General features: G+C 44.9%; 2 protein-coding genes across 2 annotated transcripts; one reads left to right on the top strand and one right to left on the bottom strand.

The window, feature by feature from the left end:
- Positions 1-4,522: 4,522 nt before the first annotated feature.
- LOC121544483 (transmembrane protein 151B-like) lies at positions 4,523-6,100 on the bottom strand. The gene has a single exon (XM_041854409.1). The coding sequence runs from the start codon at positions 6,098-6,100 to the stop codon at positions 4,523-4,525; it is 1,578 nt and encodes a 525-aa protein (XP_041710343.1).
- A 7,059-nt stretch (positions 6,101-13,159) lies between these two features.
- On the top strand, positions 13,160-25,091 carry rpap1 (RNA polymerase II associated protein 1). The gene is made up of 25 exons (XM_041855418.1): positions 13,160-13,246; positions 13,779-13,954; positions 14,256-14,404; positions 14,507-14,599; positions 14,755-14,938; positions 15,137-15,301; positions 15,390-15,611; positions 16,178-16,293; positions 16,393-16,491; positions 16,577-16,678; positions 16,808-16,975; positions 17,095-17,274; positions 17,436-17,570; positions 17,704-17,874; positions 18,064-18,221; positions 19,014-19,184; positions 19,324-19,519; positions 20,564-20,673; positions 20,869-21,064; positions 21,297-21,434; positions 21,867-22,009; positions 23,218-23,989; positions 24,184-24,360; positions 24,563-24,619; positions 24,757-25,091. Exons 2-25 carry the CDS (start codon positions 13,783-13,785, stop codon positions 24,904-24,906), a joined length of 4,224 nt encoding a protein of 1,407 aa, XP_041711352.1. The 5' UTR covers positions 13,160-13,246; positions 13,779-13,782; the 3' UTR covers positions 24,907-25,091.
- Positions 25,092-25,549: the final 458 nt, after the last annotated feature.

The raw sequence follows: 25,549 nt of genomic DNA, 5'->3' as shown, positions 1-25,549 counted from the left end.
CTACACGTAGAGAGACAGAGGGGTGTGTTTCTCTCACTCGAATGCTTTCTCCTGTGAGATACATTCAGCCCCTTGCGAATTGAAGGGAAATTATTAAACAAAATATTTTCTGTATTTATTTTTGGTCATTTTTGTGGGGAAGCCTGGAATACATGCCACTGCCTCCCTGCCTCCCTGCCTCCTGTAGATGCTTCCTTGAGACAGTTGTAAACATTAGAAACTCCTCATAGTCCTGTCCTTTTAAAGGAATCCAAGAGCCCCCCCTGATGACTAGGGAGGGTAAAGGCGTCTTTGGCGGTCAATGGAGCAGGTTGGGATTTTTGTAATGCAGGGAGCATAGAGGGAGGGTCTCAGAAGCCTCTGCTCTCAGCAGCATCCTGAGGTGAAGGATTAAGGGGGATACATTTCAATGATTTGTTCCCTGTGCTCTTCAGCTTGGTACTTGGTGCCATGGGTCCAGAGGCATTGAAAAGCCAGTGGCAGTCAGCTTGACCGTAAGGTATACTGTCTGACCCCATCTCCCATTATACAATCTTTGGAGAAGGTGAGACTGCAGGTGATATTGTTGAGGAGTTGTCTGTAGAGCGGCTGGCCTCTCAGATTTTGTAGGCGGCCCACCTTTGATTTGGTTTTACCAAATCCATGTTGATTAGTGTATCCTCTTGGGGAACAAACAATTCATATTTTTTTGTAAACAAAAATACATTGGGTGCAATTCAAAGCCTCACATTGCTGGGTTCATGTTGCTGAGAAGTGCATAAAATACCATCAAACGGATGATAGGGCTACTGTATCTTCAGACTGCTAACCAGCCCACTTAAATTATTCGTAGAAGATACATGTTACAAACCATAACATTTCAAACCGTAAAAAGCCTAAACACTTACCTGCATATTTTGTTGTGTCTGTCCGTACCTGTTGTTGTAGTTGACATAATTCAGGAAGAACCAACACCTCCAATGCTGCTAACATTTATCAGCTGCTGACCACATGTCATGGCAACAAAGCAGTTTACAGTTTGCCAGGGAGTTTTTGTTGCTGTCAATGTGAATGTAGCAACAATGTAACAACAACCAACTTACACAAAACCCAGAAGATTTTGTTAGATGCCTTTTTATTAACAGTCACTAATTTAAAACAGCACAATTTCTTTATTGCTCTGTTTGCTTTTTACATTTTGTCAATAACTTTTTTCAATCTCCACTTCATCCAATATTTTGCAATATAATGATTATTCATAAACCTATCATCTCATCATGATTTCTATTAAACACATGCACCCTTGAGACTAATTATAGGCTTAATTACATGTAGGCCTATTTAGCTCTTGAACATAGCTTGCATTTTGTTGTAACCAAATATAACTGTATTATTCAAACTCTCACATGAATAGATCTACGTGTGACTTTAATAGTGTTGTTGTTTTTTAGCATTTGAAAGGGTAATATCTGGAATATTCACAGAAGACCAAACATTTGATTTAGCACAGGGAGACAAAACATAATTAAATGAATGGTGATTCAAGTGTCAGAATTCAAGTATAAATAAAAGCAATGCAACATCCACAGGTCTTAACGGACAATTATCTTTGTGATTGGGTGAATAAGAATATTAGAAACTCTGTCAGCGACTTGGACATTAGTTTTATAAGAACCTTTGAAATAGAGTCAATATGTTTCCCATAACAATATACAGTTGAAGTCGGATGTTTACATACACCTTAGCCAAATCCATTTAAACTCAGTTTTTCACAATTCCTGACATTTAATCCTAGTAAAAATTCCCTGTCTTAGGTCAGTTAGGATCATCACTTTATTTTAAGAATGTGAAATGTCAGAATAATAGTAGAGAGAATGATTTATTTGAGCTTTTATTTCTTTCATCACATTCCCAGTGGGTCAAAAGTTTACATACACTCAATTAGTATTTGGTAGCATTGCCTTTAAATTGTTTAACTTGGGTCAAACGTTTCAGGTAGCCTTCCACAAGCTTCCCACAATAAGTTGGGTGAATTTTGGCCCATTCCTCCTGACAGAGCTGGTGTAACTGAGTAAGGTTTGTAGGCCTCCTTGCTTGCACACGCTTTTTCAGTTCTGCCCACAAATATTCTATAGGATTGAGGTCAGGGCTTTGTGATGGCCACTCCAATACCTTGACTTTGTTGTCCTTAAGCCATTTTGCCTCAACTTTGGAAGTATGCTTGGGGTCATTGCCCATTTGGAAGACCCATTTGCGACCAAGCTTTAACTTCCTGACTGATGTCTTGAGATGTTGTTTCAATATAGCCAAATAATTTCCCTTCCTCATGATGCCATCTATTTTGTGAAGTGCACCAGTCCCTCCTGCAGCAAAGCACCCCCACAGCATGATGCTGCCACCCCCGTGCTTCACGGTTGGGATGGTGTTCTTCGGCTTGCAAGCGACCCCCTTTTTCCTCCAAACATAACGATGGTCATTATGGCCAAACAGTTATATTTTTGTTTCATCAGACCAGAGGACCTTTCTCCAAAAAGTACGATCTTTGTCCCCATGTGCAGTTGCAAACCGTAGTCTGTCTTTCTTATGGCGGTTTTGGAGCATTGGCTTCTTCCTTGCTGAGCGGCCTTTCAGGTTATGTTGATATAGGACTCGTTTTACTGTGGATATAGATATTTTTGTACCTGTTTCCTCCAGCATCTTCACAAGGTCCTTTGCTGTTGTACTGGGATTGATTTGCACCTTTCGCACCAAAGTACGTTCATCTCTAGGAGACAGAACGCATCTCCTTCCTGAGCGGTATGATGACTGCGTGGTCCCATGGTGTTTATACTTGCGTACTATTGTTTGTACAGATGAACGTGGTACATTCAGGCGTTTGGAAATTGCTCCCAAGGATGAACCAGACTTGTGGAGGTCTACAATTGTTTTTCTGAGGTCTTGGCTGATTTCTTTTGATTTTCCCATGATGTCAAGCAAAGAGGCACTGAGTTTGAAGGTAGGCCTTGAAATACATCCACAAGTACACCTCCAATTGACTCAAATGATGTCAATTAGCCTATCAGAAGCTTCTAAAGCCATGACATCATTTTCTGGAATTTACCAAGCTGTTTAAAGGCACTGTCAACTTAGTGTATGTAAACTTCTGACCTACTGGAATTGTGATACAGTGAATTATAAGTGAAATAATCTGTCTGTAAACAATTGTTGGAAAAATTACTTGTGTCATGCACAAAGTAGATGTCCTAACCGACTTGCCAAAACTATAGTTTGTTAACAAGACATTTGTGGAGTGGTTGAAAAATTAGTTTTAATGACTCCAACCTAAGTGTATGTAAACTTCCGTCTTCAACTGTAATTTATAAAACGCATTGAAATCAAGATACTGTATGCTATATTTTAAAGATGCACATCAATACTGCCCTCAAGGCACAGTAATTACTACTGTACCACTATGTAATACAGTAACCTACATATTATGCTACTTTCACTTACTTGACACAGAGAAAGTTTGTTCCATTAGAAACATGCAAAACCAAAGAAAATATAATTGTTCAATATTATATTCAATGTAGATCAGGCAGTTTGGGGGGGGGGGAGCTAAAGAACTCAGTTATCTTTGTATTCACACTGCCCTTGCCTTTGAATGATGACTCAACTCTTTTGCCAGTTCACTTCACCTATTTTGTGGTCCGAGTCCTCTTTGCTTTCACATTTCTATGTTTAGAATTGTACACCCAATGTAGGCTACTGCCCATTTAGGGTACACAATCAATTCTAGCTCCTATGTTGTGATTCTCGCCAAATATGTTGTTGCCTTCTCATACTGTTCAAACCTCACAACCGAATAAACATCTCTCGTTTAGCCTATAGATCACATATTGCAAACAAATAATCTGAACTAAAAACTCCACACACATTTTGACATTTCTGTGCATCCTTGGCAATCGCTAATCAATATCCAAAAACCACCTCTCGAGATTGTCTCAGTTCGGTTCGCTTCGGGGTTCTTTTGAGGGGTCTGAGTTCCTTTGGAGTGTTCACACTGCACAAAAAATTGGCTGAAAGGGACCAAGTGTGAAAACACACCTAGAATGTGTCAATGAAGGCATTTTGAAATTGGCAATGATGAGTAAAACAGAGTAACAGTAATAAACATGATATCTTCCTGATGGGCCGCAATACAAATGTCCTTTTTTAACCTACTATTTTGATTTAAACAGAAAAGGGCAACTTTTGATGATGACATAATGCCATATGCACCGCACTGAGAGTTGGTCATTGCTGAATCAAACATTCAAATCCAGCGCTTTAGTTTGACTCACAATCATGTCTGCAGCAGGAGATAATACCAATACAGATCCAACATACACAAGAGACTGAGAACTATGCAGCCTTTATATGAATCTGAGCATACAGCACAGAGCCAGTGAGTAACACACTTTCAATGCTGTCAAAATAACAGTGTCTTTGTATGCTCTTGGACTCTCACAACCTCTAATTTGGAATATATTGTTACTGAATCAGTCAAATGTCTCTTGGTCCCTCAGAGTGACGTCTCCAGGCTGCAGGACCCCCGGCGGACATAGTAGCGACGCACCTCTGTGGTGGAGTCACCACTACCGCAGCCCTCGGGCCGGTGCACAATGAGAACGGGGAAGAAGCGTGCGTCCTGGTAGGTGGGCGGGCTCTCATTGAGAGCCAGCTGGCTGGAGTAGGAACGGCAGCACTGCTCGTCCACACAGCAGTGGTCAGTCAGTGTGCTGCTGCGGCTCCTCCACAGGCCCACGGTGCGCCGAGAGCCGTACATGCGGCACAGTGAGAAGTGGGAGGTGTCCAGGGAGAGGTGGGAGTGAAAGGCATGATGGGAGAAGATGGAGGAACAGCTGGAGCTGGTGGTGGCCCGCCTCTGTCCAACCTCGCCCTGAAGCTGGCAGCAGTGCTCACAGTCCTGCACCAGCGTGCCATAGCTCCGGGCTGGGTGGCTGTCCAGCAGGAAGCAGTTAGAGGACCTGGTTTCATCAGCTGTACCAGAGTCTGAAGCCCCCAGGTTCATCAGCATAGCCTCTGAGTAGCTGGGGATCAACTGGCGGTCGGATCGGATGTGCCACTCCAGCTCAGTGCTGTCCACGGTATCTACCCGAGGGAGACCACTCCTGATGGGAACCTCCTCTATTGGAGAGGGGCTACTGTGGCTGTACTCCAGCCCAAATAGCTTCTCAACATGGTAGTGCACAAAAGCTGTACGGTACTCTATAAGCACCCTCAGGGGCCAGGCCAGCATGAGCAGAGCAGCGAACCAGAAAGCCACCTGAGAAGTATACCAGGGCAACCGGTCAGGGTCCACGTAGGCTATCAGGTGCTCTTTAAAGTCCACGTTTTTCAGTTGCATCCCTTCCCGAGCCTCCATGTAGTCATCCAAACCCTCAATCTCTGAGAAGAACCTGGCACGTTGGTTGAGGTAATTATTTTCTGGTCCGGCCCCAGCGAAACTGAAGCACTTGGTGAAACGAAGTCTCGTTGCCGGGTGGCTCTCAAGTCCACGTAGATCCCGCGAGACGTCCCGCATACCACAGCGACTGTAGTCGAACTCTCCCTCCCCCACGTGTGTGTTGACCCGCTCATGGTAGACCTGGGTGGTGGTGTAGGCATCGCCGTTCCGGTAGCGGGTCACCTGTCTGGTCCTCCGAACAAAATGGTAACTTATGGCCTTCCACCAAACACACGGACGGGCCTGTTGCATCCGCAATACCCGCTCATACACGCTATCCACATCAGCCTTACACTGTAGCTCACTGCAAGCCTGGCAGTGCCAACACTCTATCAGGTAGACGACATAGAGCATGAACAGGAAGGCCAGAGGGATGTACACATAGCCGTCAGAGCAGGGGCTGTCATGGTAAATCATAGAGCGGCCTCCCATGCCAGTCCCTCTGAGTGAGGAAATGGAGGCTGTCAGGGAGGTGACGGATGAGTCGAAGCTGAGCTTGGTGACTTGGGTGAGCTGGCACCAAGCCACAGTGCCAAGGCAGCTGTACATGAGGAGGGAGAGCAGTAGGCAACGCCAGTGGGACTCTCGACACATACAGGCACTAAGTGATTGCTTCACAGGCCGCTGCTGCATAGGAAAAGAGAGGAGTAAAAAGAGAGAGAGTGAGAGAAAAGCTTACATACAATAGTCTTTGAAAAGATAATTGTGGATAACACATGGCTGTATTTAAAACGCCTTTAGCAGAGTTATTAAAAGGAGAACAGTGTTTGAAGAACTTACAGAATCTCTAATATAAATACAACAGTTTCTTTATGTTGCCTCTTTCCTGCAATGCCATGTCTGATTAATCAGTTTGTTTATATTTCTGTGTTTAAGGAGAGCTGGATCACAATGTAGGCTATTTGATTTACCTATACAGGTTGAAAGGTTTTTAACAGGGCAGAAAGCAACAGTGTCACCTGAATAATAGATCTACTGTACCATGAGGAAAAGTGAGTACACACAACACTGAGCCTAATAAAATGCAGTGCTCCAATATTGCTGTGGGCAAAATGCAAGTCAACAATACATAGCTGTAATGTGCTGAGCTTTTTGAAACTCAAAGTACAGTAAATGAGGTTGAAGCGATACCATGTACAGTAGCTTGCTTGAATTTAATTTAAGGCTACTTTGCGCAATGGAAACAACTGCTAATCATGTTAGGACAATATACAACGCTAACATTCCACCCAAATCCTTCCTCACCACTGTATTGTCAGTCCCCTATGTTACTGCTAACCTTTCAACCATCTTTGGGTTACAGTAGTCATGCACCATGTCCAACAGGGCATGTGTATCCTCAATCCCCCAGTGACCTCTGCTGCTAAAATGAACATTGACTTTCTATACTTAACTTGACCACAACAGAATCAAACACACAGGTAATTGGATTACACATTTTTCGTACCCTATACAGTATATCTGCTGAGTGTCAAGTGAAGAGCTCAGTGCAGCAACCCCAGTCTGTCCTGACATCTTCAAAAGTGCTCACATTTGCAATTCTGACTGCTAATGAAATGTATCCGCTTTTTTCCCAGTACAATGAGTATAGTGTCCCAGACCTAAGTCAACTGGCCATAAAACATTTCAAATAGGCAGGGTAAATGTACATACTGTAGTTGTACCTTGTCCTGTTGTAGGAAGAATACATGTTTTGACTGTTTGACCATGTTTTCAGCTAATTCATGTCTTTCATGTGTATAACAGCCATTCACCCATGAAGATCAACTGACCACATAGTGGAAGTGTCATGGTCTTTCACCTCTAAGAATTAGTGTAGCTTCATGCAAGAAACATTTCATTAACTGATATGTGATAAAGGGAGACTCATAAGTCAATCATCAGTCAACTTGGTTCCAATAACTTATATCCCTGAAATGCCACACATATTGTAAGTCAGATAAAATGTTTTACTGGTAAAGTGTTTCACATGAAGGTTATGAACCAAACTAGCCAGACCAGACAGAAAGGGCTAACTCAGACTGGACATGTAACCAGGCATCGACACAAGTAAAACGTCAGCAATACCATTGACTTTGGAGCATCCTCGTAAGGCAACACAGCATCATGGGTCAGGACCTCTGGGACACAGACAGTAGGTTTGAGGGAAAAAAAACAAATCTCACAATAAAAAATGTATCACAAAAAAAACTCTCCATCATTTTATGGTCTCTCCTAGAAGCTATATTTCACGGTAGGCTGCACACAATCAATTCCCCAGATGGAATTTGTGTAATTATAGCCTACAGACTGGAGGTAAAACTCCAGCATTCATAGTACACATCATCAACTACAGGTTACAAAATCCAGCTTCTCAGAATTGCTGTATTGTGCCTTGCATATCCATGCCATTACTAGGCTCTGTCTTCTATGACATGTATTTCTTAGAAAGATTAAGTTGTTTTCTGTCTTATACATAATACAGTACTTTTGAATGCAGAATAAAAGTAAAATAATATATTCATTTAGAGATAATGGTAGGGTTGGACATCATACAGGCTATATGTTGCTCTTGGCTATTGCACTTCCATCCAATCTGAGAAACGATTAAATGAAATAGTATTTTGCTGGTGAATCAATTGTGATGCCATTATTAGACTCCAGAGAACAGAGATCATTTTGTGGTACAGAATTTGCACTCAGTACATTTTCTTGCATCTGATGAATAGTGTGGCGTGGGGTTAAACCACTTTATGTCACCAGAAAAATGTTCAACACTTTCCTTGCCACTAGTCTTGCTCAACTAAAAATGTAATCTGTCTCATCTCAATTTAAGTCACTCCAAGCAAATGATTTTGAGGTACATTTATCAAATATTTTGTCATTTAGAAAAAGTTTATTCTTACTATTTTCTACATTGTAGAATAATAGTGAAGACATCAAAACTATGAAATAACACATATGGAATAATGTAGGTGGTCCTCTGTAGCTCAATTGGTAGAGCATGGCTCTTGTAACGCCAGGGTAGTGGGTTCGATCCCCGGGACCAGCCATACGTAAAAGTGTATGCACACATGACTGTAAGTCGCTTTGGATAAAAGCATCTGCTAAATGGCATATTATATTATATGTAGTAACCAAAAAAGTGTTAAACAAATCAAAATATATTTTATATTTTAGATTCTTCCCTTGATGACAGCTTTGCATACTCTTGGCATTCTCTCAACCAGCTTCACAAGGAATGCTTTTCCAACAGTCTTCAAAGAGTTCCCACATATGCTGAGCACTTGTTGCCTGCTTTTCCTTCACTCTGCGGTCCAACTCATCCCAAACCATCTCAATTGGGTTGAGTTCAGGTGATTGTGGAGGCCAGGTCATCTGATGCAGCACTCCATCACTCTCCTTATTGGTCAAATAGCCCTTACACAGCCTGGATGTGAGGTGTGTTGGGTCATTGTCCTGTTGAAATACAAATGATAGTCCCACTAAGCGCAAACCAGATGGGATGGTGTATCGCTGCAGAATGCTGTGGTAGCCATGCTGGTTAAGTGTGCCTTGAATTCTAAATAAATAATCGACAGTGACACCAGCAAAGCACCCCCACACCATCACACCTCCTCCTCCATGCTTCACGGTGGAAACCACACATGCGGAGATCATCCGTTCACCTACTATGTGTCTCACAAAGACACGGTAGTTGGAAACAAAAATCTCAAATTTGGACTCATCAGACCAAAGGACAGATTTCCACCAGCTCGTGTTTCTTGGCCCAAGCAAGTCTCGTCTTATTATTGGTGTCCTTTAGTAGTGGTTTCTTTGCAGCAATTTGACCATGAAGGCCTGATTCACGCAGTCTCCTCTGAACAGTTGATGTTGAGATGTGTCTGTTACTTTAATTCTGTGAAGCATTTATTTGGGCTGCAATCTGAGTTGCAGTTAACTTTAATGAACTTATCCTCTGCAGCAGAGGTAACTCTGGGTCTTCCTTTCCTGTGACAGTCCTCATTAGAGCCAGTTTCATCATAGCGCTTGATTGTTTTTGCGACTGCATTTGAAGAAACTTTCAAAGTTCTTGAAATGTTTAGGATTGACTGACCTTCATGTCTTAAAGTAATGATGGACTGTCGTTTCTCTTTGCTTATTTGAGCTGTTCTGCCATAATATGCACTTGGTCTTTTACCAAATAGGGCTATATTCTGTATACCACCCAACCCTACCTTGTCACAACACAACTGATTTCGCTACACCCGCAATAACATCTGCTAAACACGTGTATGTGACAAATAAAATGTGATTTGATTTGATTGGCTCAAATGCATTAAGAAGGAAAGAAATTCCACAAATTAACTTTTAACAAGGCAGACCTATTAATTAAAATGCGTTCCAGGTGGCTACCTCATGAAGCTAGTTGAGAGAACGCCAAGAGTGTGCAAAGCTGTCATCAAGGCAAAGGGTGGCTACTTTGAAGAATCTCAAATATAAAATATATTTTGATTTGTTAAACACGTTTTTGGTTACTACATGATTCAATATGTGTTATTTCATAGTTTTGAAGTCTTCACTATTATTCTACAATGTAGAAAATAGTACAAATAAAGAAAAACCCTTGAATGAGTAGGTGTGTCCAAACTTTGACTGGTACTGTATATATAAAAATAATCTAATGAAGTTAGATCTATAAACTTTTTTATTCAGTGTATTCGGAAAGTATTTAGACCCTTGACTTTTTCCACATTTTGTTACGTTACAGCCTTATTCTAAAATGGATTAATTACATGTTTTCCTCATAAATCTACACACAATACCCCATAGTGACAAAGTGAAAACAGGTTTATAGAAATGTTTGCAAATGTATTAAAAATAAATTACAGAAATACCTTATTTACATAAGTATTCAGACCCTTTGCTATGAGACTCGAAATTGAGCTTAAGTGCATCCTGTTTCCATTGATCATCCTTGAGATGTTTCTACAGCTTGATTGGAGTCCACCTGTGGTAAATTCAATTGACTGGACATGATTTGGAAAGGCACACAGCTGTCTATATAAGGTCCCACAGTTGACAGTGCATGTCAGAGCAAAAACCAAGCCACGAGGTCGAAGGAATTGTCCGTAGAGCTCCCAGACAGGATTGTGTTGAGGCACAGATCTGGGGAAGTGTACCAAAAAAATTCTGCAGCATTGAAGGTCCCCAAGAACACAGTGGCCTCCATCATTCTTAAATGGAAGAAGTTTGGAACCACCAAGACTCTTCCTAGAGCTGGCCACCCGGCCAAACTGAGCAATCGGGGGAGAAGGTCCTTGGTCAGGGAGGTGACAGAGCTCCAGAGTTCCTCTGTGGAGTTGGGAGAACCTTCCAGAAGGACAACCATCTGTGCAGCACTCCACCAATTAGGCCTTTATGGTAGAGTGGCCAGACGGAAGCCACTCCTCAGTAAAAGGCACGACAACCCGCTTGGAGTTTGCCAAAAGGCACCTAAAGGACTCTCAGACCATGAGAAACTAGATTCTCTGGTCTGATGAAACCAAGATTGAACTCTTTGGCCTGAATGCCAAGCGTCACGTCTGGAGGAAACCTGGCACCATCCCTACGGTGAAGCTTGGTGGTGGCAGCATCATGCTGTGGGGATATGCTTCAGCGGCAGGGACTGGGAGACTAGTCAGGATCAAGGGAAAGATAAATGGAGCAAAGTACAGAGAGATCCTTGATGAAAACCTGCTCCAGAGCGCTGGGGACCTCAGACTGGGGCGAAGGTTCACCTTCCAACAGGACAATGACCCTAAGCACACAACCAAGACAATGCAGGAGTGGCTTCAGGACAAGTCTCTGAATGTCCTTGAGTGGCCCAGCCAAAGCCCGGACTTGAACCTAATCGAACATCTCTGGAGACCTGAAAATAGCAGTGCAGTGAAGTTGCCCATCCAACCTGACAGTGCTTGAGAGCTTGAGAGGATCTGCTGAGAAGAATGGGAGAAAATCCCCAAATACAGGTGTGCCAAGCTTGTAGCGTCATACCCAAGAAGACCATATATGACCCCCCAAGTTACCCATGAATTGCAATAATCAATATGATATAGGTCCACAGGTAGGGCCTATTGATTGTGTGCCTTTTCTTATGAGGCTGCGAGCTGTACTTGTTTGCACCAATGAATAAGTTGCCTTTCCACCAAATATATGCAGTAGTCTAGAAGGCTATATATCATATACTTTTAATTCATAAAAAATACATAATTATGCGCTTTTTCAGGATGATGCTGTCATTCCTATTATGTAATCTACATTCAACCGTGTACCCTAGCTCTCACCTCCTCCAGTACATCAATGCTGGCTGGTGCATCCTCTCCATCATTGGGGGTGTTGGGCGCTGTTTCTTCCGCAGTGGTATCCGTTTCCAAATCGGGAGAGAACATGCTGCTGTCTGGACATGGCAGAATCAAGTCAAAGTTTCCCGTAGGCTACCCCTCTCTTTTCTGGTCTCCAACAGAGCTTCAGATCATCTGGGCTGGAGCCAAGGCGAATAGGGATCCCGCTTTTAGGAGCTCCAATTTCTTGAACCCGGGGGGCGGGCACGATTTGACCGCAGAGGCTTGCCGATACATTAAAGAGCAGAGAAAAAAAAGATAAATTAAACACCGAAATACCGCAGTTTGAAGCGCATGTGTGCGCAATAAACAGCCTGAATAGAAAGTCTGATCACTGATCAGATATCTAAAATGAATGGCAAAATAGCCAACTGTAGGCTGCCTTGCACAGAGAAAGTGATGTCATTCGCTCTTTACAAGCAGAATTTTTTAAAACATCTTCCAATGATGTGTGTGTTCAGCATCAGCATCTGTCGCACAATTAAATAAGAAGAAGAAGACGAGACTGTTCAATCATTTCTACATTCACCACATTACATTACATTACATGGAATAGTCAAGGCTTGGAGCTGTTAAAAAAAGTGAGATTTTTCCTAAATTATGCACCCATTTAAAATAAATGTATGACTTCAAATATAGCCTACGTTGTGACCTAACAAACTGATTCATACTTATTTTAATTCCTACATTCATCATCTTCATCATCATATCCATGAAAGTAGCCTATTCCTAGTATTTATAATACCCTAGCCTACTACTATCTTAACTGTATTTTTAATGTTATATACCCCCAAAGTGTATAACTAACCCAAGATTGACCACAGCCTGTCGTTTCCAATGGGAGCTAATGAATGGACAGAACGAGCAAGGTGGTGGGCAGAGCCAAGCACGAGCTAGCGAGATCCTATTGGCGTGTTGTAGTATATATTTGCATATGTCCGTTAGGGAACCCCTACTTTGAAGTGCGCATGTGCAATAACTCAATTCGCCCTTATGTTCCTTCTAAAGAACGCTTTTTTTTTTACTTTGGCAAAGGGTAAAGTTTACAAACCGTAGTCCACTCTATTCGTAACATATATTAATTTTGGAAACAGAAAACTGTATTGAGATCAGATGTTTCTTCGATGAGAAAATCCATCTCGCTCCATCTTCTCCCACTGCCGGCCACTGGGCTTCCTCTCATCACCATATCTGGTAGTGAGTGGAAACTCCAACCGGATGCTTCACATTTATACATCCGGTAAAAAATCTGGCTCATTGTTCTGTCTGTGTTATTACTGTATAATGCATACATGGTGGACTTTATTTTGAAGTCGGATTTGTGGGCGTCACACTTTCACGGGAAGTAACCGCCCCTTGTTAGTGGATGTTTTTGAGTTTGCACTCACGTTGTGTACATTTTTCTGTGAATTATAACCCAGAGGATTTCTTACTGAAGGTGAATTCAACAAATACATTGATATAAATGTAGTTTTTAAATGTATGACATTGCAACGGCCCCATATAATAAAGCAGGAAATGCTCCGGCTGTAGCTAGCCAGCAAGCTAACGTTAGCTAGCTAGCAAGAACACCAACTAGCTACTGTGGCTAGCTAGCTAGCTAAGCACTTTGCAATCATGAACATGTCATTATCACTATTAGCTAGGTTTTCAATGTGCTGTTTCTCTGTTTATTAGCTGCTGGATCCGTGCCTGTAAATTACAATGTTCTAGAACAGCTAGCTATCTAGTTAACATTCAAATTGTAGGAGAGGTGTTGACATGATGTGGTGTACTGTTAGGTGAGAGGCGAGGAGAATGTGATTGGTTGAAAGCTTAGTTAAAAAGTTATTTTCTGATGTGGTAACAGTATAATATCACAGCCCTGTACTTAAACATAGTAATAAGTAGCCATATACTGTATTGTGTGATACCCCACTATGTTTACAGATAGTCAAATCCTTTTGTCTAACATGTTCCTTTATCTGTAGGGGGATGATACAGCGTCCCAAGCCCACTGACTCAGAGGCTGACCTCCTACGAGAGCAGGAGAGGTTTCTTGCCTCAGGGACCCAGTCCACGGTCAATGTGGTCCGACGGCCAGACAAGAGATCAGGAGACTCCGAGGGGGCTCAAGGAGACCAGCGAGATGTGGTCACAATCCAAGGTTCATAGGCTGCGTTTACACAGGCAGCCCATTGCTGATCTTTTTTCTACTAATTGGTCTTTTGACCAATCACATAATATCTTTTTACATCAGATCTTTTTCAGAGTTGGTCTGATTGGTCAAAAGACCAATTAGTGAAAAAAAGATCCGAATTGGGCAGTCTTCGTAAACACAGCCATAGTAACAGTCTATCATCATACACCTCTCTGTAAGATAGTTGATTGTGTGTAGCGTGGAGCCTAAACACAATTTTAGGTATTCTGATTGTTAAAAATATGATGCTGTGCATCTCTTTCTTTAGATCTTCCAGATGAGCTCCCCACTCTGACTCCTGCACCTCCCAAAAAGTCTCGCCTCAAAGCCGAGCGTGTTCGCTTTGAGGATGAGGACCCAGAGGAGAGGTTGGACAGACATGACACGCACATCAGTGCTGTTCTCTCCAAGATCATTGTGAGTGATACTCTCACCATTTATCTCCTGATCAGCAGAGCCACACACAGTTCTGTTTGTGTCTCAACAACAACTCCTACATTCTTGCTTCTCTTCCCCTAGGAAAGGGACACTAGCACTACACCAGTGTCCTTACCAGCATTCACGGGTCTTGCTTTTCCTAAAGTATTACACCGGCCCGAGATGGAGAGCCCGGTAGGAGCTCAATTGCTCAGCTTTGTTATGAGGATCAATTAGTTACTACAGAAATGACTTCATACTATATGTGGTACAATTAATCCAGAATGGTGCTTCACAAGTTATGGATGCACACACAAACTATTGCTCTAAATTATGTTATGTTTCACTAGGTTCCAGCTACTGGTGGAAAGATGAGCATTTTTGCCCGACAGATTGCAGCACAGAGAATAAAAGAGGGGAAGACCCCTTTACACTGTACACCAGAATCCAGGGGTCAAATATCTGGACCCAAGGTGCTGAACCTCTCTCCAGAGTCCACCATGGAGATTGATCAACCTCCCTCTAGACTTGACCGTAAGTACCAGAGTTCTAATAATTAATTTCATAAAGTTGAAAATACTATATTCCTGGCAGACTCTGAAGGCCCAACTTGGCTTGCACTGAATGGGATGTCCTGTTTGTTTTTGTACTGTCCCACTTGCAAGACAAGCCTGCCATTACTAAATTGTTCAGTTGGGGAAACTTGCTCATGTCTCTCTCTTTCTCTTCCAGGATTCAGTGCAATGGCGGGCCCCAGGCTGGTGTCTGGCCAGGGGCTTGGTGGGTCAGACAGTACAGTAGAAACACTGAAGATCCATCAGGAGAACCAGGCCAAACTACAGGCCATGTCTAAGGGAGAGATCCTGGAGGAGCAGAAAAGGCTGCTGGGTCAGCTAGGTAGGCACATTTGGGGATTGTTGTGCTGTGTTTGATGAGGCTATGATGTGAGCCTTTTAAACCTTCAATCATATTGTGTACCTCTCAGATCCCAGACTTGTTGACTTTGTGAGGTCTCGTAAGGCACCGGGAGCTCCAGCCTCTGCCCCACAGCCTTCCAACTCCCAGGATGAGAGACGCAGGGAACAGCTTCTTCAAGAAACCGTCATGACGGAGACAGACGCTAAGAAGCCAGAGCAGAATCCTCTGGAGGTAGAGATGGAGAGAGAGGAAGATGAGGAAGAACCAACCCCACAACCGCCAATGAAAGGTAGAAGACATTTTAGAAATGTGCTGTAACTCCATTACGAATTAGCAAGAGAAACTGCCTCTGCACTGTAAGTCCTCTCCTGGATGTCTGCCAACTGTTTCCCCTCCTTTCATCTAATTGCAAAACTAATTTCGTATTGCAGAAAAAGACGCCTTGGAGCTCTGTGACTGGAATATCTGCTTGATTAGAAGAAAGCTAGCCAAATTCAGATTCACTTTGTGTAATGGAGATCATTGGGGAAAGCCCAAGACATACTGTATGAACATAGAGGAAGAATGATTTGATTGTCCGTTGCTGGACCACAGTGCGTGCCTACAGTATTTTGGATTGTTCTCAGACAGCAATGCCAGCATTACAAGCTTTTATTCTCCATTAGTCTGATAGGAGGGAAATGTACTACTGAGGCACTATAGTAACTAGATGCATTCGAGTTACCCCAAAACCTGGTTTCGATTCAGATCTAGATCATTTTGGGTTCCTAATTTTGGATATTTAGCCCATGAAGTGCTTTACAAATAGTGCTAAATATTGTACTAATGATGCATTACCACCATGTATCTCTCCAGAGGAGGACCTGCCAGTTAAGCCTCAGAAGGAGTGGGTGCACATGGACAAGCTGGAGCCAGAGAAGCTGGAGTGGATCAGGGACCTGCCTGCCCCCAGACGGAAAGGAACCAAGCAGGTATAAACTACTGTTTACATGGAACACTTTGTCAAGAGATGCGGAGAGCTTGTGTGTTTGTCTCATCTAATGACTATCACTGTGTCTCTGTGCTGACAGGCCATGCAGGCTCGCTTTGACTTTGCCGGAACCCTGATCCCGCCCACAGAGGACCTGCCCACCCACCTTGGTCTGCACCACCATGGAGAGGAGCCTGAGGTCAGTATAGAGCCCTAAGACACACATCTCCTGGTTGTTTTTCCAGAGAATATGCTTGTTGACCTCTTCTCTCTGTCTCCCCCAGCTGGCTGGTTACTCCCTGCAGGAGCTCTTCCTTCTCTCTCGTAGTCAGGTGATCCAGCAGCGGAGCCTGGCACTCAACACTCTGGCCCACATCCTCACCAAGGTACTGCCTGTCAATCAGTTCAATCACATAGAGCCATTCAGACAAAAGCTGGATGCAGTAGTTGTGGTTATCAGAAGATAGTTGAATCCGGTTTAACGTTGGAGATCGGTGCTCCTGTTGTTCCTGTAGGCGCGGGCTGGCGAGTTTGCGGCCGCTCTCAGGGGCAGTGTGGTGTCCACTCTGCTGGATGCTGGCCTTCTCTTCCTGCTGCGCTTCTCACTGGACGATAATGTGGAGGGAGTGATGTCTGCCGCTATGCACGCGCTCAGAGCCCTCCTGGTGTCCTCAGACGATGAAGTAAGAGACCTTGCATACAGAGTGCACCTTGTATCATCACCACTATAGTGTACCATGGTTTGGTATGCGTGTATAAACACATCGTTTTTTTAACAATCTTTGTCCCTGTCTTGTTTCAGGATTGTCTGGACAGCACTCTCTCATGGTTCCGTGGGCTGGCCTCTTTTCCTCTACTGCCCACTGCTCAGGACGAGGAGGATGAGGAAGACGAGGGGCTGCCTGAGGTCATGAGAGAGACGGCTCAAGAGAAGGAAGAGAAGAAGACTGATCATGACGTGGCCAGGGATGATGTCGTTAAGGTGACTAGAGACCAGACTGATTAATCATCCCAACAGTCCTTCACCTTTCCACTATCGCTCGCTCTGTAATTATGCACCTCATTGTCTTTGCACCCTGTGGAGAAGTGCTAGTGATAAATGCATTGTCTAAAGCTGTTGGCTGTGTTGGTTCTCTGTTTCAGGGTTTACTGAGGATGAAGCTGCTTCCTAGGCTCCGCTACATCCTAGAGGTGATCCGCCCGTCACCCAGGGGGGTCCAGGATGTGCTGGGAGTCCTGATCCGAATCGCCAGACACTCCTCCTCTGCAGCCACTCAGGTAACATCAACTACACCGTCCACAATGCCCTCTGGCATACAGTATATTTTCCTCTCTCTGGTTTTATTAGCTATAAGCCCCTTGACATGAGGGACCATTTGTAGTATGACTACTATCTGTACTGTCACTGCAGGTCTTGGACTGCCCTCGTCTGATGGAGACTGTTATGTCAGAGTTCCTGCCCTGCTCCTGGGCAGTGCCCTCCTCGCCCACGCCCCAGTCTGCATACGGACTGCCCGTGGCCAACGCCATGAAGCTGCTACGTGTCCTGGCCACCACTGGCAGACACGCCTGTGCCAGGCTGGTAAGTGTGGAGAGAGGAGTTTTCAAACCCAACTGCCAGCTTACCTCATGTAGTAATGCTACACTTAGCCTTCTTCTGTTGGGTAACTTCAATATGATGGAGTGATGCATAAGTGTTTTCTGATCTTGATGTGATATATGATCTTGTCTAATAGACTATTAGAATGAAGTCACTGACTGTGTTCCCCAGCTGAACTCTCTAGGTGCGCGTGAGCGTCTGTCTCGTCTGCTGGCCCCAGAGCCCAGCGAGCTGCTGCTGGAGCCGGGTGAGGCCCTGAGGGTCAGCACTGAGGCCTACCGGCTGTGGGCCGTTGCAGCCAGCTACGGACAGGCCTGTAACCTGTACATGTGAGTCACTGGTTTTCAAACCCCCAAACATCACCTACACTGAGTGTACAAAACATTAGGAACACCTTCCTAATATTGAGTTGCACACCCTTTTGCCCTCAGAACAGCCTCAATTCATAGGGGCATGGACTCTACAAGGTGTTGAAAGCGTTTCACAGGGGTGCTGGTCCAAGTTGACTCCAATGCTTCCCACAGTTGTTTCAAGTTGGCTGGATGTCCTTTTGGGTGGTGGACCAATTCTTGATACACACGGGAAACTGTTGAGCGTGAAAAAAACAGCAGCTTTGCAGTTCTTGACACACTCAAACCGGGTCACCTGGCACCTACTACCATACACTGTTCAAAGGCACTTACATCTTTTGTCTTGCCCATTCACCCTCTGAATAGCACACATAAACAATCCATGTCTCAAGGCTTAGAAATCCTTCTTTCACCTGTCTCCGCCCCTTAATCTACACTGATTGAAGTGGATTTAACAGGTGACATCAATAAGGGATCAGTCTGTCATGGAAAGAGCAAGTGTTCCTATTGTTTTGTACACTCAGTGTATATGGGCTCCTGGGGGATGGTAGGGCTGAAATAAGCTATCTGCACACGCTGTGTTAAAAGAATAGTCTTCTCCTCCCAATTTCATTTTCAAAGGGATTGCTTAATACCACAGACAATTTAGATCAGATGGGTATAATCGCTTGGTGTTAGATTAAACACGGCAGGAAAAGCTGTGTCAACAACAAGTCTGTCCCTCCGGGTGAATAGTACAGCAGAACATCTTCTTCCCTCTACCATTACCAGAGACCTGTACCCCATCCTGGTGAGAGTGTTGCAGTCTGCCCACCGGCCCTGGCACCCCTCGGACCCCCTGTTGCCCCTGGAGCTCCACAGGCTCCAGGCCCTCCTTACTCTGCTCACCCACGTCACACATACCGCTGGCTGCCATCAGGAGCTGCAGGCTGGCCTGGTCAGGTAACACACTCTGAATCTCTACTACTTCTAACTATGTTCACTCCTGCAGCTTTGAAGTGTTTCATGTGGCTCCATGATGTGCTGCTTTGTATTGATAGCCATTGGATTCAACAGTGCCAAACCTCTACTTTCACTACAGTTCCCAGGGGGCCGAGTGTCCTCCCCCACCCCCGGTGACGTGGGGTCATGTGACAGGTCTACAGCCCACAGTGCTGGGGCTGCTGAAGGGCTGTGTGAGAACTCTGGGGGAGCCAGTCCAGAGGGAGAGCACCCTGAGGCTGGTGCCGGCCTACCTGCTCTACATGGGGGCCTTCTACTCCCAGCTCTCCATCCAGGTGACTGTATAAAACCATAGCAGTACTCAACAAGGGAATTAAAAGATCCGACCAGAATTGAATCTAAATAGTCGTAACTGCCTGTCCTCGTCGCCTCGTCATCCTTCATCAGGACAGATTGGAAAGAGGCTTCCACTACAGTGCTGTGATAAAATATTTGCCCCCTTTCGGATTTTCTCTGTTTTTGCATATTTTTTTACACTGAGTGTCGTCAAATGTTCAACCAAAACCTAATATTAGATAAAGGGAACAAATAACACAATTTGATACTTATTTCATTTATTTAATAAACAAAGATATGCAATAACCAATGCCCTGTGTGAGAAAGTAATTGGCCCCTTACACTCAATAACTCGTTGTCCCACCTTTAGCTGCAATGACTGCAACCAAATGCTTCCTGTAGTTGTTGATCAGTCTCTCACATCGCTGTGGAGGAATTTTGTCCCACTCTTCCATGCAGAACTGCTTTAACTCTGAAACATTTTAACTCTGAAACATTTGTGGGCTTTCAAGCATGAACTAAAAAACTTAAAATGTGTTGGTTTTCAGCCATTCTGATATAGACTTGCTGGTTTGCTTTGGATTATTGTCTTGCTGCATGACCCAGCTGCGCTTCAACACACGGACGGATGGCCTGACATTCCTTTTTAGAATTCTCTGATACAGAACAGAAAGGTGCTTTTTAGCAAACTTGAGATTACTTTTTGGACGACATGGGTCCCGTTATCTGTCGAAAACCAAACACTGCATTCCAAAGTAAGAACCTCATACCAACAGTCAAACATGCTTTGCTGCCTCAGGACTTGAATGACTTGCCATCATTGAAGAAACTGATATGTATCAGAGAATCCTACAGGAGAATGTCAGGCCATCCATCCATGAGCTGAAGCTGAGGCGCAGCTGGGTCATGCAGCAAGACAATGATCCAAAACACACAAGCAAGTCTACAGCAAAAATAGAGAAAATCATCTCATATTCTCTTTTCTATTCTGGATTACGATGTGTCTTTTAGTTAGTAATATATGTCTGTGCCAAACCTTTCAGAGCTCGTTCAATCCAGTGGAGTGTCTGCAGGAGCTGGAGATGCTGACCTCAGAGGTTCTTCTCCCTCTGCTGTCCCATGAGGCTGTTCACAGCCTGATTAACAACCTCAAGTGAGTCCCATCTACTTAGAAGCATAGAGCTACATCTATGGTGATTTACTCCCTATCTGCAGTGCGTAATGGAGGGAATGTTGCTCTTCCTGTGTGGTTGTGCTTTTTCTGTCTAGCACCTGATCCAGTGCTGTAGGATGATGCTCCTGGAGTGTATAGTCTCTCTGTTGTAATCTATCTGTGTTGTGTTCCCAGGTGTAGTTCGGCAGTGTGTAACCCCCAGTCCTGCTGCCCCGGCCCTGAGACCATCCCCAGTCTGCCTGGTCTGGGCTGCGCCGGGTGGACGTCTGGTGGGGGTCTTGCTGGACCCAGCTCCCCCTTCCCCCTCATTACCTCCCTGTGCTACCTCCTGGACACCCTCACCAGCATCCACAGAGGCCTGGTCCGCAAAGTAGGTCCTTATGAAGCTGTAGTTACTCTCTAAATTTGACTTTAACTCTCAGGTGTAAACCACAAGCGTTAGTGTGGTTCTGAGTGGAACGGAATGAATATATGTCGCCATCTAGTGGTTGATTTTGAGATGTGTAACAAACAATTCACATTAATGTCTTTGCCTTGTTACCTTGCAGTGGGCTAGTGGGACTAGGACTAATCTCTCTCCTATAATCTCGCTCTCTGTTCAGTTCAGCTCCCTCCTCCTCTTTGAGGCTGTGCTAGGATACCTGCGTGGCTGTGGCCAAGCCAAGCCTACCCTGTCTCACTGGGTCCTGCGTCATGAACACCACCTGCTCTACCTGCTGCTGAAGCTGGCCCACAGACTGGTAGTGTATAGAGCCCAACTTCCATCCCATCACTCAGTCTTAGGCTAGTCTGGATACCTGTCTGTTTAGCTATCATTCCACTCCTGTCATGCTAAACGCCACCTTTGGCATTTGACCCAGAGTACAAGGAGTGGAATGTTAGCCGAACAGACTTGTACCCATATAGTCATTCAGGGTGATGCTGTTTATCATCGCCCTATAGGCTCATCTTGTCCTTGTCATTGAGTCACTTTGGAATTCAGACAAGTGATTCTGTTAAGAGGTTCATCTGTACATGTTTATGCATCTGAAGTCTCCACTTGTTGTCACTTGACAAGTTCCCCTGTTAAATATTTCAGATACAGATAGTTTGCCATAATCATCTTAGTGTGATTTGGACATTTTGGATGAGTTCTAATATTTGACTGAGCTGTTTGACCTCAATGCTTCCAGGTTCCAACTGACCCAGAGGTGGCCAAGCATGCAGCCCTGTTTCACCACGTGTCTCTGGTAATGCTTCCCTGGCTGTTACCTGGCAGTGAATACCTGGCCCATGAACTCATGTCCACCATGGTCTTCAACAAAGACTTCATACCGTGAGTCTTTTAGTGATACTGTCTCCATTACTCAATAGGTCAGAGGTCGAAGACATTAGAATAGAAGTAGAAGTCTTCCCAGTGGCAATGAAGCTTATTTTATAATTGTTTCCTTTTTTCAAACAATATCATAGTTCATACAGACATGACAATCAAGTAAAGATGTTTTCTAATATTATTCATTTTGCCAAGTTCTGTTGAAAGTGAATGCTCTCACGAGCCTCGTCTATGGGATTATAAAGGTTCCTGGCCAAATGGTGGTCTCTCCTCACAACAGCATTACCAACCCAAAAGGAGTTCTCCTCCAATTAACTTTCATAAAACAGAACTTAAACTCTGGAATTCCTGTGTAGTGAAATATTTGATGTGTTGAGGTGCAGGGCCAGAAGATAAATTGTTGTTGAAAGAGGAGATGTACTTCAGCCAGGGTGGTTTGTGGTGCATTACCTTATCCCCAAATTTGATATGTTGGCACAACACAGAAAAAAACCTTTTTGATTCATTGCAAATGTATGTAGTTTATGGCAGTGGTGGCAATAGTGTGGTTTATGTTTGCACAGCATCTGGTCTGCTAAGCACACAATTGTTTCTTCTTTAAACAAATTCAGACATTCTGTTATTTTGTTTTTACATTTCCATTGTCTGGATATAATTTGTTTTAGAAATAAATGTGAAGCAGGTTTTCAAAAGGTCATGGCATGGCTAAGGGCTTTGATCTCAAGTCACAAAGTACACTGGTTTTTCTCAGGATGGGACTTTTCTGCATTATGTATAGACCTGGGTTCAAGCAGTGTTTATTTTATTTCAGGTACTTTGAGTTTTAATCAAGTGCAGCTCAAGTAGATGATAGAAAATAAATATACCTACTATTGAACCCAGGTCTGCTATGGAGATGGGCTATTTAGAACATATGGCATCTCTTTTGTGTTTTGTCAATGTTGTTGAGTGAGTGGACTGCCTATAAATCGTTTCCAACAGGATATTAAACTATGTCATGCTAAGCCATCTCGCATTATATCCAGGTTGCACCAAATAGTAGCCTCCGGAGCGAACTCCTGACCTTTTCACTTTCAGTTAGATCACTGCTCTATAGCTGGTATTCCTCTGATGCCACTGCCAACCTGCCTCATTAGTCTTCTTGTGAAGGCCCTATTGTATGTGAACTCAGTGCTGTGTAGCTCAACTATTCCATTCTCCTTGTCTTCCAGAGAGGGTCAGAGTGGAGGGCCCGAGGCTGCAGAGATGTCTGAGATGCGGCTCCAGGAGCGCTCCTCCCCTTCCCTCCAGACCCTGGGTCCTCTGCTGAGGGAAGCCTGTGTCCAGCTGCCCTCTGTCCGGGGCTGCTACCTCTCCCACCTGGCCCACATGGAGCCCTCTGTCCTCTCTTCCAGGGACTTCCACCTGGGGCGAACGCCCTGGCTCAACACCCAGCTCCTCCCAGAACTCTCCGGACCATCCCTCCCCTCCGATTGGCCCTTCCTGCCACTCGTAAGCCTGTACGAGCGGGCGGGTGCACCGGACGGAGGGGGCCTGCAGGTGGAGTCGCTCCCTGCGGGGGCAGTGCAGTCGGTCACACACTGCCTGCAGTGGCTGCTGCTGCTGGAGGTCTGGAGGGAGGAGGCCCTCAGGGTGGTGCTGCCTGTAGCCAAGCTGGCCCGTCTGGCTTGTATCTTCCTGTGCTCCAGTGATCTCTTCATGGAGAGGCCTGTCCAGAGGCTGACCTGGGCTCTATTCAGGCTGCTCACCAGGCCCTCTCAGCTGGAGGCTCTGGACTTCAACTCCCCTCCTCCAGGCCTGCACTCCTTCAATGACCTCTATTCTGCCCTGGTGGGACAGTTTGAGGCGGTGTCATTCGGTGACCCCCTGTTTGGCTGCGTCATCCTCCTGCCTCTGCAGAGGCGCTTCAGTGCCACCATGAGGCTGACTCTGTTTGGGGAGCATGTGGGCCTGCTGCGTTCCCTGGGGGTAACACTGGAACAGGTGAGAGGGAGGCTGGTTAACACGCTGGATTGAATGTTGCGATTGAGAGTACAGGGTACATTATTGGGTAGACGGCCAGTAGATGGAGCTCTGGGGCTCTTGTCACTTTCTGCAACGTTGTGCCATTTGACAATGTGTCTAAAACATGTAACATAAAGAAAGGCTAAATGAGCCCCTCTCTGTGTTTTTCCTAGCTGGCCATCCCTATGGAGAGGTTCACGTCACCCCCGGAGGACTCTCTCCCGCTGCTGCGCCTCTACTTCCGGGCGCTGGTGACGGGGACACTGAGGCGGTGCTGGTGTCCTGTGCTCTACGTGGTGGCTCTGTCCCACCTCAACACCTTCATCTTCTCCCAGGACGCAGCATCACAGGTACAGACACACATCACAGGCCCAGGGTGTGGATCAGTGTTGTTGAGCGACACGGATGACAACTGACTGGACTGGGTGGTATTGCAGTTCATAGAAAGGTCACACTGCTCTTTGGGGCTATGCAATTTCAGGGTGATTTGGAATGGATCTGTACTTTCAATAGGAACACTTTTATAGTCCCCCTTTGTCTTTCCTTCTCCAGCAGGTGGAAGCAGCCCGTCGCAGCCTCCTGAGGAAGACTCACTACCTGACTGATGAGGTACACACTCACTCACCTTCCCCCGGGGTCTTCCATCTCGCCACTGCTCCTGTCTCCTTCCCCACAGCCTTCTTATCCTCCTGCCACTCCTCCTCTCCCCTAATGGTCTCCCCTAACATCTGTCCTATCCTATCTAGGTGTTGAGGAGCCACCTGCTGCTGTTTAGGCTGCCCCAGAAAGACTCTGAGCTGGGCTTCAACACTTACGGCCAGCTGCCTCCCATCCGGCAACGCAGGCTGGAGAGTGTTCTGGGGACCCAGGAGGTGAGCGATAGCAAGAGGGAATGAGAACAGAGAGGAAGTGGGACAGATCATGGTTCTCATTTGGAGCTCCGTGGTCATGCCAAGGGTACCAGGTCCAAGAGGGCTTTACTGGAAACAGTGCGCAAGGATAAAGAGATGCTGTAAAGGTGCCTAGAATTGTCTATGTCAAAACTGCGACTGTATTTTGAATAAAGATGCTTTTGTATGTATATGTAACTTCAGCACTGCTGGAGTAGTTGATTTGTCTTTTATTACATTTAAGTCATTTAGCGGACGCTCTTATCCAGAGCGACTTACAGGAGCAATTAGGGTTAAGTGCTTTGGTCAAGGGCACATTAGCAGATTTGTCACCTAGCCGGCTCGGGGATTCGAACCAGCGACCTTTCGATCACTGGCCCAATGCTCTCAGCCGCTAGGCTACCTGCTGCCTAGCTTTGGGACCCAACATCGGGGGTCTGTGTATTGGATTGACTCCCTGCGTTCTGGTGGGTCGTGACCGAGAATAACCCTACCACAATATAGCCAGCTACACCAAAAAAACTTTCCTGTCAACGAAGGCATTTGTATAATCTCTAGGAACTCTACTTACCAGACATAAAGTGAAATGTGACCCTCGCTATCAAATAAACGTCTCAATCCAACATTTGTGCGAACCACACCATATTCC

This window comes from Coregonus clupeaformis, chromosome 29, assembly GCF_020615455.1.
Source record: "Coregonus clupeaformis isolate EN_2021a chromosome 29, ASM2061545v1, whole genome shotgun sequence".
Taxonomy (NCBI): domain Eukaryota; kingdom Metazoa; phylum Chordata; class Actinopteri; order Salmoniformes; family Salmonidae; genus Coregonus; species Coregonus clupeaformis.
Note: the sequence above shows the minus strand (reverse complement) of the source record. Positions and strands in the feature narration are given on the sequence as shown.

What these genes read in the sequence shown, in the direction of transcription:
- rpap1 (XM_041855418.1), top strand. Translation starts at nt 13,783, where the DNA reads ATGATACAGCGTCCCAAGCCCACTGACTCAGAGGCTGACCTCCTACGA. An exon ending in AGATGTGGTCACAATCCAAG is followed by an intron (nt 13,955 to 14,255) that starts GTTCATAGGCTG and finishes CTCTTTCTTTAG; the next exon opens with ATCTTCCAGATGAGCTCCCC. An exon ending in TGAAGCTGGCCCACAGACTG is followed by an intron (nt 21,435 to 21,866) that starts GTAGTGTATAGA and finishes CAATGCTTCCAG; the next exon opens with GTTCCAACTGACCCAGAGGT.
- LOC121544483 (XM_041854409.1), bottom strand. Translation starts at nt 6,100, where the DNA reads ATGCAGCAGCGGCCTGTGAAGCAATCACTTAGTGCCTGTATGTGTCGA.